The sequence below is a fragment of the Ursus americanus genome, chromosome 17 (assembly GCF_024610735.1).
Source record: "Ursus americanus isolate L20-20 chromosome 17, mUrsAme1.1.p, whole genome shotgun sequence".
NCBI classification, from domain to species: domain Eukaryota; kingdom Metazoa; phylum Chordata; class Mammalia; order Carnivora; family Ursidae; genus Ursus; species Ursus americanus.
This window is the reverse complement of record NC_142143.1, coordinates 36974967-36987013: the sequence shown is the minus strand read 5'-3', so window position 1 is coordinate 36987013 and position 12047 is coordinate 36974967. Positions and strand designations below refer to the sequence as shown.

General features: G+C 35.0%; 1 protein-coding gene across 2 annotated transcripts in view; it reads left to right on the top strand.

The window, feature by feature from the left end:
• Positions 1-12047, top strand: part of OTOGL (otogelin like) — a 130172-nt gene that overhangs the window by 64357 nt on the left and 53768 nt on the right. For both annotated transcript variants that reach the window (XM_087868911.1, XM_087868910.1), the window contains 3 exons: positions 2056-2190; positions 7197-7346; positions 9729-9848. In XM_087868911.1, coding sequence (XP_087725037.1) covers positions 2056-2190; positions 7197-7346; positions 9729-9848 — 405 coding nt within the window. The remainder of the gene's footprint in view (positions 1-2055; positions 2191-7196; positions 7347-9728; positions 9849-12047) is intronic.

Below are 12047 nucleotides of genomic sequence, written 5' to 3'. Positions count from 1 at the left end.
GTTTGCAGTACCTCAGAATAAAGGGTTTGAGGAATCCATGTGGTACACTGATGTTGACCTTTTCCCTCTAGCTTTATAATCATTACTTATTATGTTGCTTAGCAACTCTGTAACACTATCTCCAAACCTAATATTAACTTGAAATACATTAGAAATGAAAATTATAGAAACATGACTCTTAGGAATTGATATTGTTTCAAGTTACTGTCAGCAATAACATGATATTACAAGGCAGACTATACAATATAGAATATTTCATGGCATTCCTGAGTTTAATACAAAAATAATCTAACATTGAGGAACTTTAATTAATAATAATAGAAATGTAATAACAATAGAAAGCCTTTCAGCTGTCTTCTCACATCCTTTAATCTAAATAACTTTCCTCAAGAGGAAAAACAAAACAAAACCCTGAATTACATATTTTTTCTTCTTTGAAAATCGTTCATAAAGGCAGAAAATGTGGCATGATGTTTTTGAGAAGTACAATGCCATAATCATGTTAACGACCTTTATTATTCTCCTTTTCAAAATTTGGGCTATGCTTTGCAAAAGGATTGTTTAAGAAGAAGCAAATGCTTTCAGTTCCTATGAAAGAAGGAAGGAAAAATGGGTCACAGAAGGACACATTAATTACTTTGTCAACACCATTCATTGAAAACCTATCCTCTTGGCACTATGCTATGGTAATCACTTATAAGACAGGAAGAATTTGGCCAAACCAAAAGAAATATTGAGCTAGTGTTCATATTGCTGGTGATATGAAAAACTAAGTGTAAAGAATTTATAAGACCTGTATGATTTCCAGATATTTAAAGACTTTTTCACTTTGAAGATAAACACTGACCCATGTATCTAAAAATGAGAAGAATTCATGAAATGTGTGCGGGCCTTTGAAAATTGGACGTAGAGTTCAAAGAGGAATGCCACGTTCTTTCTGGTGAAATCCCCACCTTTCACAAGTTAGTGAGAGCCCTCTTAGAGCGGCGTGGCTTTTAACTTTTGGAGGGATAAGGATCACTTTAAAATCTGATGAAAACCATGGCCTTTCTTCTTAGAAAAATACAGATCATCAAAAAACAACATTTTACAATGAATTTCCAAGGTCTCTAGAGCCACAGAAGCCCACCCGGGAAACTGATACCAAAAAAGAAACCCTGATTCTAGAGAATGTGTTCTTAGTGGATACAGTTGGGAGTGGCTGAAGGATGGTAGAGGTGAGGTGGGAAGTGAGGGGGTCCAGGTGAGAGTGTACGGGGTTAAATAATATTCTCCAAAACAAAGAACTCCCTTCAACTTACAATTGACTTTTCTCCTCAATCATTGCTAGACCCTTCCTAATTTCTCTACAAGTGGTGTAACAACAACAACAACAAAATTAGGATTTTGAACTCTGGCTCTGCTCTTACTTAACCAAGTGACCTTGGACAATCAGTTAATCCTACTTCACTTCACTTCCTGATTTGTCAAGTGGAGATAACACTTAATTTAAAAATTATCTTAAGAATTAAATATCATATATAATGTTCAAAGGAAGCCCTCAAATAATACGCATTATTCTATTTACTAACACTACCAAAGTTCTGTATCTATTTCAGTTTTAACCTGTAGGCAGATAATTGTTTAGCCAGAAAACTTTTAAAAAATATAACAAAAGATGTTGCCTAAAATGAAAATATTTCTTTTAAAATTCCTCTAAGTGACATGGTATTTGTTGTAAAGAAACACGTTGATAAATTGGAGCTATAACAATAAAATAGAAAAAAAGAAGTTTTGTTAGAACAAGATTTTAACAGAAGATATTGAAGATAAATGTTTAAATACTGAACTATTTTGGTATATTTTTATAAATTTTTTACATTATTAGATCAAAATGATTTTTATTTTAGAGATAAGCTGTATTTTCTTTTATTTAATTTTTTTGCGATAAGCCATATTTTAATTTCAATACAATCCATTGTTAATTGTAGTCTTCTTTAAGGTTTATTAATAAAAAATAGCCAAAAATTACAGATAATACACACTTGTATTAATGCGTTATTTTTGACATTTCAGAGTGCAGATGATTCAGATATATCTGTCATTGCCCAGAACAAGAAATGCTTTGACAACGATATTGTTTGTTCCAAAAGTGTTTTGATTTCAGTTGGGGACACAGAAATTTACCTGAATGATACTCCTTACAAACAGGTTAGTAAATTATTTCTTTTAGGATCATTTTAACTTGTCCTGAGAATACCAAAAACAAAATAGAAACAATTCAGGGTACTTTTCTCCGCAAGTGGTTACTAGATTTAGATTTTCTTTGTTGTTTTATGTGGCTTCAGTAAATCATACATGACTTGTCTCTTTTGTTTATTTTTTTAAAAGATTTTATTTATTTGAGAGAGAGAGAGAGTGTGAGCTGGAGAAGGAGCAGAGGGAGAGGGGGAAGCAGACTCCCCGCTGAGTAGGGAGCCCTAAGCAGGAGTCCATCATAAGGACCTGGGATCATGACTTGAGCTGAAGGCAGATCCTTAACCAGCAGAGCGCCCCAGGCGCCCCAGTCTCTTTTCCACTTCTCCATACTCCAATTCTTTCCTCTTTTCTTCAAACCCGTGGTCACCATTCTGACCCTAGTAGCCATCACGAGTTATCTGGAGGACTCAGCACCATCTTCCACACTAGAAGCCTAGCTTCCCGAATTGGTTCCTCTTTCCTTACCCTGCCATACTGCAACCATGGCATTTTTTTTTTCTAAAATGGGGATCTAATCTCCCGTCAGTCTAGTGCTTCAAACTTTCAGATGACTTCCCAGTTCCCTGATAAGGCCTTACCAGTCTGACCATCGTCACCTCTCCTGCCTCACATCTCCTCACTTTCTGCTTCGAGCCCATGACCCAGAAGTCTGAGCTTTCATTAGTTCTTCAGATGGTGTATTCTTCTTCTCACCTCTGTTTCTTCATGAATATCATTGCTCCTACCTGGATCTGCCTTTTCTTTAACTTATTCTTCTGTGATAGGTCTCATCTTATCTCCTTCAGGAGATCCTCTTCATACCTTCAAGCACCCTGTTGGGACACATAGCACACGTTAGCGAAATTACTTGTGTGGTTGTCTGTCTTCTCTCCATTTGTCCATGAGTTCTGTGAAAAGTGGGACCACTGTCTCCCTTATTTATTCCTGTATTCTTGGAGCCTGCCCAATTTGAGAGAATGAATACATCTTATTCATTCATTCGTTCATTCATTCATTTGTCTACTATCTACCAAAATCTGTGTTAGTTATTGGGACTAAAACAGTGAAAAGACACTGTGCTTGCCTTTAAAGAATTATACTCGGGGAGGGAGACATTCAAGTAAACAACTGTGCTATAGCAGGAGTGCATATAGGACAGTGTGGGAATCCCTGAGAAGAAGCCAACCTTGGATGTTTAGGGTAGTTGTTAAGGGTGTAGACTTTGGAGTCAGTCGGTACTCACCTAGAACCCCTGTTCTATCACTTGCTGTTTGTGTCACTTTGGGCAAGTTTCCTTCACCTCTTCAAGCTGCAGCTTTCCCGATTGCAAATTTGGGATGATTATAGAATCTACTTCTTAGGTTCATAGGAGGATTAAATGAGATAATGGATTTCAAGAAATGACTTTCTCCTCTCCTTTACCCTCCTTATATTTTCAAGGCTCAGAAGATATGCTTTGGATTAAATGATTTGAACTGTTTCTTAAAGGATAAGTAGGTATTAGCCAGGTAAAGAGAGAGAGTAGAAAGGCAATCAATACAGAAGAATGGTCATGTTGAAAGGAACCTAGTTGAAAGATAAAATGGCTTGTTTGGAGAACTGCAAGTGATTGATTTTGGTTGAAGTATATGGAGATAGTGGAGGGAGGGTGTGGCAGAGAGATTCAGGGAGGAGTATCCAGACCGACTTTAAAGCAGGGGGCATGGGAACAAGGGCAGTAGACAGGAGGCTGGTTTCAGACCATGGAAGCTCTTCAATGGTATAAGATATTTGAACTTATTTTACAAGTAAGAAATTTTGACACTGAGAAGGGACATGATCTGACATATGGCTTTTAAAAAGTGGCCTCTCTTTGAGGTTTTAGAATAGTGGTCTGTAAATGGGCATTAAAATCATCTGGAATATCTACTCTAAAAGCTGGTTCCTGGGCCTCACCTCAGTAATTCGAATGGCTGAGGTTGAGAATGAAGATCAGTATTTTTAATGGTACCCCCAATTCTTCTGCACACTAAAGTTTGAGAATCAGGGCTGTAGATCACAGCTGGTATTTCAATCAGAAATATTGAGACCAACAAGGCAGCAATCCAGCTTTTGGCAAAACAGAGTTGCTATGTCATGTTGACATCTTTTGAAAGTAATCACTGCAGTTTGGCATAGCCAGCAGCTGGGTATTCATTTATAGGTGAAGGTTCTAAGAACGAGAATATGTTTTTTAAAGAGAAAACTGAAGAGAAAATAGTAAATGCTCTTGTAGAGACAATTTGGCACATTTTTGAAGTGATAATTACAGTTCAGTGTAACTTTCAACTTCCAGGGTTCACCTGTATGCAGGTGTCGATGAATCTCCATATCAGTTGTGAAGTATGAAGTAAGATAAACAAAAGTCATAAAAATAGTTTGACCCTAACAAATCCCCTGCTAATATTTTTTCTTGAACATCAGAAGTGAAAATAAGTACCACTATTTTTGGCAGATGGATTGCTCAATGAGGGAAAGAAAAAAAACTGTTATTCTTTCAATAAACACACAATTTTGTTTTGTCAAACATGTAAGATATAAATGTTTTATGAATTTATTTAAGCTTCACTTTAAATGTTTTCATTCTCCACATTTATAACTTATCTTTCTAACATCATTAGAGTTTGTTGAAAGTGCTATAATTCTCATCTGAAGTAGAGGTCTCGATTTTGGGCAATTCACAACACCCTCACTTTTCTAAAGGAAAGCATCTTTGCTTCCTAATCTGAAAAGAAAGGAGCGCAGTATGCCCTGTTGACCAAAGAGAACTGTTTTTCTTGTGGTAAACTGCCCTGTTTAGTAAAACTGAAGGATTTTTACTTCTACAGGCAAATAGAAAATACCTCTTTTACATCAGGATAACGGATGCAACAACAACCCAAAAGAAATCTAATGATAAGCTGCCTGCCTTATCCAAAAATTATTTTCAGGTTCTAAAGATATGTCAACCAGTCCAAGGGAACTTTAATAGGAAAATACACGAAAAAACATTTTATGGATTAAAAGGAGCTATAAGCCACAAATATTCCACTTACTTGCTTTAATTCTTGCTGATCAGGCTGGAAGGTGAGACCTGTGAAAAGGCCGTTGCAGGAAGGTTTTAAAAATATATAAATCACACCTTGGTCTAGAAGCTGAGGATACTGCTATAAACTTGACAAAGTACATCCTTCAAGGAGCTAACATTCAGGTGGGGAGAAGACAGATGCTAAAGCCAACTACAAATCATATAATAGAAGAGTACTGAAAAGTATAATCAAAACAATAAAAATAGGTTCTATGGCAGAGAGTGACTTGGGAGCAGGACAGGCTACACATTGTATGGGCCTAGTGAAAAATGAAAATGCGATGCCCCTTGTTCAAACAGGAAATTTTTTTTCTCCCTTTGCTTTGCTTTCTCTTTTGACCTGTCGTGTGTGTGTGTGTGTGTGTGTGTGTGTGTGTGTGTGTGTTTCTGTATTTCTTTATTTTTAAGGCCTTGCTCACTCAGGAACAAGGATACTCCCAGGTTGAGTGCAGACCCTCATTGGCACCCGGGGCCTTGCCCCATAACTCCAAGTTGGCACTGGGAGTAGAAGGAAAAGTGGTTAAGTAGAGTCCATTAACTGTATATATGTTAACCACATATATGTTTACACAATATATACTATTACATATAATATACTGAGTCCTTGTAAGTTTGAGCTTGGTCTAGAAGACTGAAAACTCTTTATGGATATGACTAAGTTTATTTACCTTGCCCTAAGGAATGTTTCTAAAATACTATTTCCAAACTGTGATTTTGTTATTGTATAATCGAAGGATTGTATATCCACTTCAAAATTTTTATTTTGCTTCTGGCTAAATTTGCTTTACTTACTTTGATTTAAGTTATTATATGAGTTCATTACAATGTCAGATTTAATGTAATCTTTTATAGAGTATAGCTGCTGCTCATAAGGAATGTTGCATATTTGTTCTTTAGGCTAAAGGTACTCTTAATTTACCCAACAGGTTCCATCTCTAGTTTCTCTCTAAGGTTATTATTTATCACACACAAATTATTTTCCTTTAATATAAACATCATCTCTCACTTTCCCATTCAAAAGCTCTTATTGAATGCATTTTGCACATAGAATAGCAGCTCTTGACTGTCGGGATAACTTGGCTGCAAAAGGGTCTCTGACTATGCTTGCCATGGAATCCATGCTCTAGCCCTTTGGTGCTCTCCTTAGTCCTGAACAAATTTTGTATTTTCTTGCCCCTAAGTCTCAATACAAGTTATTACTTTTGCTTGGAATGATTTCTTCTCCATTCTCATTTCCAGCTCTGTATACCTTCCTATGTTTGGCCTCTTACAGATCCATTCATATCCCACTCCTTTCCAAGTCCCTTTAATGGAAATTCATCTCCCCATTCTCTCTCTCGATATAGATAGATATAGATACAGATATAGATGGATAGCGATAGATGGCTCTATCTATAGGTAGATCCATCTATCTATAGATCTATCTATTAATCTATCTCTATATAGATACATATACAGAGAAAGAGTACACACAAGCTCTGTGTCTTTGTTTTTCAGTTATGCAGGTAACATCATATATTTTTAGTACTTAATCATATTAGTCATCATCAGCATAGAATTTCTGAGTCAGCAGGTATATCCCTTTACCCTTAATGTACTCTGTGTCCGTACTTTGGTCATGCTCTTTTCTGTAGCAGAAATACTTGTGCTTATTTATCCATATTGAGCCCATCTATCAGATTGCGTCTCATTACCAATTTATGCATTTCCTATTTAATGCATATGGTATGCATTTATTTTGTCTTTTACTACAGAATTTGGAAAAGACAGAGCCAGGCAAAAATACTAGTACATAGATACTTATTGGTGGATATTAATTAATGTTTACACTTTGGTTAATGAACAAGGAATTCATTTTTTTCTTTCTTTTCTTCTTTTTTTTTTTTTTAAAAAGAAACGATCAGTTTTTTTTCTGGAAAATAAACCTACATACCAGCTTTGGAAGGCAGGGTACTACATAGCAGTATATTTTCCAGAGAACGATATCACTATTCTTTGGGATAAAAAGACAACCATTCATATCAAAGTTGGACCCCAGTGGAAGGTAAGTCAACCTATTTGGTAGGCCAATCCAAATGAGATGTAAGAAATGAAGTTACATTTACCTTTAGATGTTTTACGGAAATAAAATAATTGATATTTTATTTAAGAAACAAGTTATATTATCAGAATTACTGATTCATAAGCCAGAGAAGAAAACTCTTACTGTGGCATACAGTACTGTGTACCTTAAAGTCACCAGTTTTCCAAAGTTACTTAGGTCAGCTCCTTTCTTCACATCCCTTCAGCGTGGTTGTGTGATATGTTTGTCATACAATTAGATTCATTTATTACATTCTGCGTTCCATCTTTTCCTCCACATTCTGGATTTTTTTAAGTTTGCCCACAGTGCATGTGTTAAAAAAATAAAATAAAATGTTACCATCTAGAGTTCTATGGATTTTAACAAATGAATGGAGTTGTCTATCTACCATCAGAGTTCTGTATAGAACACACCTCTCAACTCGCCGATTTCTCCCATGTTGCCCCATTATTATTATTATTGTCAACTCCTACTTATTTATTTTTCATCTCTATAGTTTTGCCTTTATGGCTTCTTCGACTTGACAAAATACATTTAAGATTCATCCATACTGTCTAATGAGTTAATAGTTTGTTCCTTTATACTGTTGAGTAGTATTCCATTGTATAGATGTGCTAGTTTTTTTATTCATTCATGGTTGAAAATTCAATCTGGGCTGTTTAGAATTTTTGGCAATTTCTGTTTTAAATTGTTTTAAATACTGTTTTCTGTTAAATATTGTATAAATATTATTAAGTATGTATATTATTTTAAATATTTTAAATCATATTAAATATTGTAAATTTATATATGGAAGTTGTTTTTGAAACATTAATAGATTTTTAAAAATCCAGTTTATCTGAAATTGAAATTCAGAGTCATGGATATAATGTGTGGCAAGTTGGGGAAAAATTGGGATAGTAACAACATATTCTTTTTTTTTTTTTTAAGATTTTATTTATTTATTCGACAGAGATAGCCAGAGAGAGAGAGGGAACACAAGCAGGGGGAGTGGGAGAGAAAGAAGCAGGCTCATAGCAGAAGAGCCTGATGTGGGGCTCGATCCCATAACGCCAGGATCACGCCCTGAGCTGAAGGCAGACGCTTAACCGCTGTGCTACCCAGGCGCCCCAGTAACAACATATTCTTATAAAACTGTGGAAAAGATACATATTTTTAAAGATTTTAATATGTTGCAAATTTAAGATATGATTGTATATTGAAGTCATTTTCTTTCAATCCTCAAGAGAGATAAAGCCCATAAATCTATTACTAAGGGTTTGCTGCCTTCTTGCATACTTTGATGCAAGTGAAATAATTTAGTCATTGCCATACTTCTTCAACCATGTTTCTCTGCCATTCTTTATTATGTATCCTCTCTTCGCTACTTTTTGGAAGTGAATTACCCAATTATTCTTCTACATCTCCCCATTTACTGGTGCCTTAACTTATTGGGTGACCAGTGGTGGAAGTGGTCATTGTCTTTGGATAGTTATTGTGGCTTCTGAGAGAATGATCATGACAGTTGTAATCCCAGGATTATTGTCAGCTTTGCTGGAGACATGGGCAGCCTACTTCATCAGCTAAGGGCTGCATTCCATTCCTCAGTACATGAAGAGAACATGTAGTTTGTTGAATTTCAATGTTTTAAGGTGGATTTCCATTGTTTTAGGATGATCATTCTTCTTTGTACTTTTGGTTTATCTTCCTCCCCTAAAAGTAAAGTATTTCACATTCTTTGAGAAAATGCAGTGGGTAATGTTGATGTGAGCAATTCATATGGTACTTTCAGTAACCATCTCATAACCTATAACAACCTTTAGAAATGCGAAGTAACATGTGGTTTTTATTTATTGTGTCTAATGATACATGAATATTAAAGTTAACTTTTTCTTTGGGAGTTATATTATGAATGTTTTGGCTTTTCAAAGTATGACCTAGAGAAAAATTTATTATTTTTATTGTTTCAACATTTAAAGTGTTACAAAACCTTAAGCATATCTGGAGGTGGGTTTTTCATCATAAAAATGAATATGTATATGAATATATACAAAATATATATGTATACATACACACATACAGTGGTGTCTACATTATACTTCTCCAAGTTACTTACATTATTACTTGTATCAATGCTAATCAATTTGTGAATAGATAAAGTTTGAGAGATGGTAAAACATTGTTAAGAATTTAAAATAAGTGTTAAATATAATTGAAAGGATATGAAATTATCTTGAAACATATTTACATGGTTGTGGAAATTCTTAAAATGTCTGTTTTAAAGCTTTAAATTTTTTGTGAATGAGACATTAAATGTTGAAAATAGAATATTTCATATTTAATGATAATTTTCTCTCACTTTAGAACAAACTTTCAGGATTATGTGGGAACTTTGACAAATGTACTTCAAATGATATGACTACTTCCAATAACTTAGAAGTGAGAAATGCCCAAGTATTTGGAGATAGTTGGGCATTAGGGCAGGTAAGTAGATTATATTAATTATAGAACTTAACAAATATTTTTTTGGTATATTTATTCTCTCAATCATTTTATTCTTACAGGAAAATTTATTTAGATAATGCTATTTAATGTCCTATTCATATAGTAATTCATAACTGACAAATTACTTTCACATTTACCTTCTCCTGTAAAGCTTGGGACAATCTTGTAATGTAAAGGGTGTTGCCTCTATATGATAGATGAGGAAATTGAGGCTCAGGAAGGTTAAATGACTTGCCTAATATTATATATCCAGAAAGAAGCAGAGGTGAAATTCAAATTCACATCTTTTAATCTCATACTTTTCCTTCCATAGCAAATGCTTTATCAATGTATTTGTATTTCTAATAATGTAACTTTTGCCAACTCAAAGCAATGAATAAATGAAGGCAGAATTTCTTAACATTTGTTCTCCAGACATGGTTGTGTGTGGGGTGGGGATAGTAGGGAATGGATCTGTGGTTGGCCACCTCTGGGAGCAACTTGAATAAATTAAGTTAGACATATTTCTTTTTTGGAGGATTTCTTGAGGAATTATAAGCTTCCAAGGGAGGGATGAATCTGAAGGGTTTATCAACTTACTGACACAAAACCTGTTTTTATGTATTAGTTGACAAGGAAGTAGTGTCCTGTGGGCTGCACTTTGAGAAATGTTGAACTAACTCAGAAAACAAGGTCAAATTGGAAATTTGTATTACTGTTTTCTTCTCCTTTTTCTTTTTAGCCTATTTTTCTTCCTAGATGAAAGTGGTGTCCACAACTCTAGCTTTCTGATTGGTTACTATTTGGTTAATTGCTTTCCACTTTACCTAATTTACCTACTATATCTAGATTTCTTTAAAAACACAAAAGGGGTCTGGGATAAAACATTCACCTAATTCAGTAAAATTTAGGCAGCATATTTTAGTGTGTCCTAAGCTGAAAAGTACAAACATTTTATTTAATATATGAACTGTCTATTCTATGGAGAGATACAAAATCTTTTTTATTATGGCTCTCATATATCTTATTGCATTTAGAAGTCTTTGAAGAAATTATCTTACATCTGTCCTTTTAAAAAGAATTAAGGAATAACCAATTTATAATAACACTTAAATAGTTGGAGCAATCAAAGAATTTTAGACTCATTATTATGTGTATTCTTGTTCATATCTAATGGCCAAATCTAAAAATTAAAAAAAAAAGTTTTTTCATTTGGTAAGTTCAATTTAGCACTTAGATGTTTTCCAATCATATGAACCTACATTATGATTAAAACACAGCCTCTGTCATTAGGAATTTAGAGTCTAGATTAGTAGTTGAGGTAAAAAAATTAACAATGAAAATATGAGATAGGTGCTTTAATAGAGGTGAACACAGTGTGGACTTCATTATGGTCAAAGGAAGGTTCCTGAAGAAGGTGCCATTGGGCTGAATCTTACAAGACACAGGAGCTGGAGAAGTGAAAATGCTGGGAAACAGTGTAGCAGCAAAGGAGGGAGAGGCCCATTAAAAGGTGTCAGGAAGACCGATGCTGAATGAAAATTTCAAAACAATTTAATATGGCGGTTCTGGAGGGTTTGAAGTAGTCAATAGCTGGAATGCAAATTATAGACCTGCAAGGTATGAGTGCTAGGGTCTAAGGCCTTAAATTAGTTGGGAGGCTCTTATAATCCAGCTGGTAGTGCTGAGTCAGTGAAGATTTAGAAAACTATACAAACTTGAGAGGCATTAAAGATTAAAATTACACCAGCATCTATTGAAAGATTGCATTTAGGAAGGATGAATCTGGAGAATTCAAGACAGTCTCCTACCTCCCTGGCTTATTGGGTAATTGCTGGTGCTCTTCCCTGAGGCAGGGCAAAGAGGAGAGGAGATGGTGGAAGAAAGTGGGGACAGGCCAATCGTGTAGCGATAAGTACAGGCTAGGATGCATTGAGAGAGAAGCTACAGAGAAATTTATGTGGCGATACCCAGTTTTGAGATTCAGGAAAGAGATTTGGGCTGGAAATACGGATTTGGCAGTTACTAGTATATACAGGTTGTTGAAGCCATGAGAAGTGTACAGAATGAGAAAAATAGAGGTTTGAGGATCAGGCTTTGCACAGAAGGGAGGGGGCAGAAGAATGGGGAGTAGCAGCTCATGAATTAGGAAGAAACCCAGAAAAAAAATGATGTCACAAGAAATAAATGAGGAGAGAT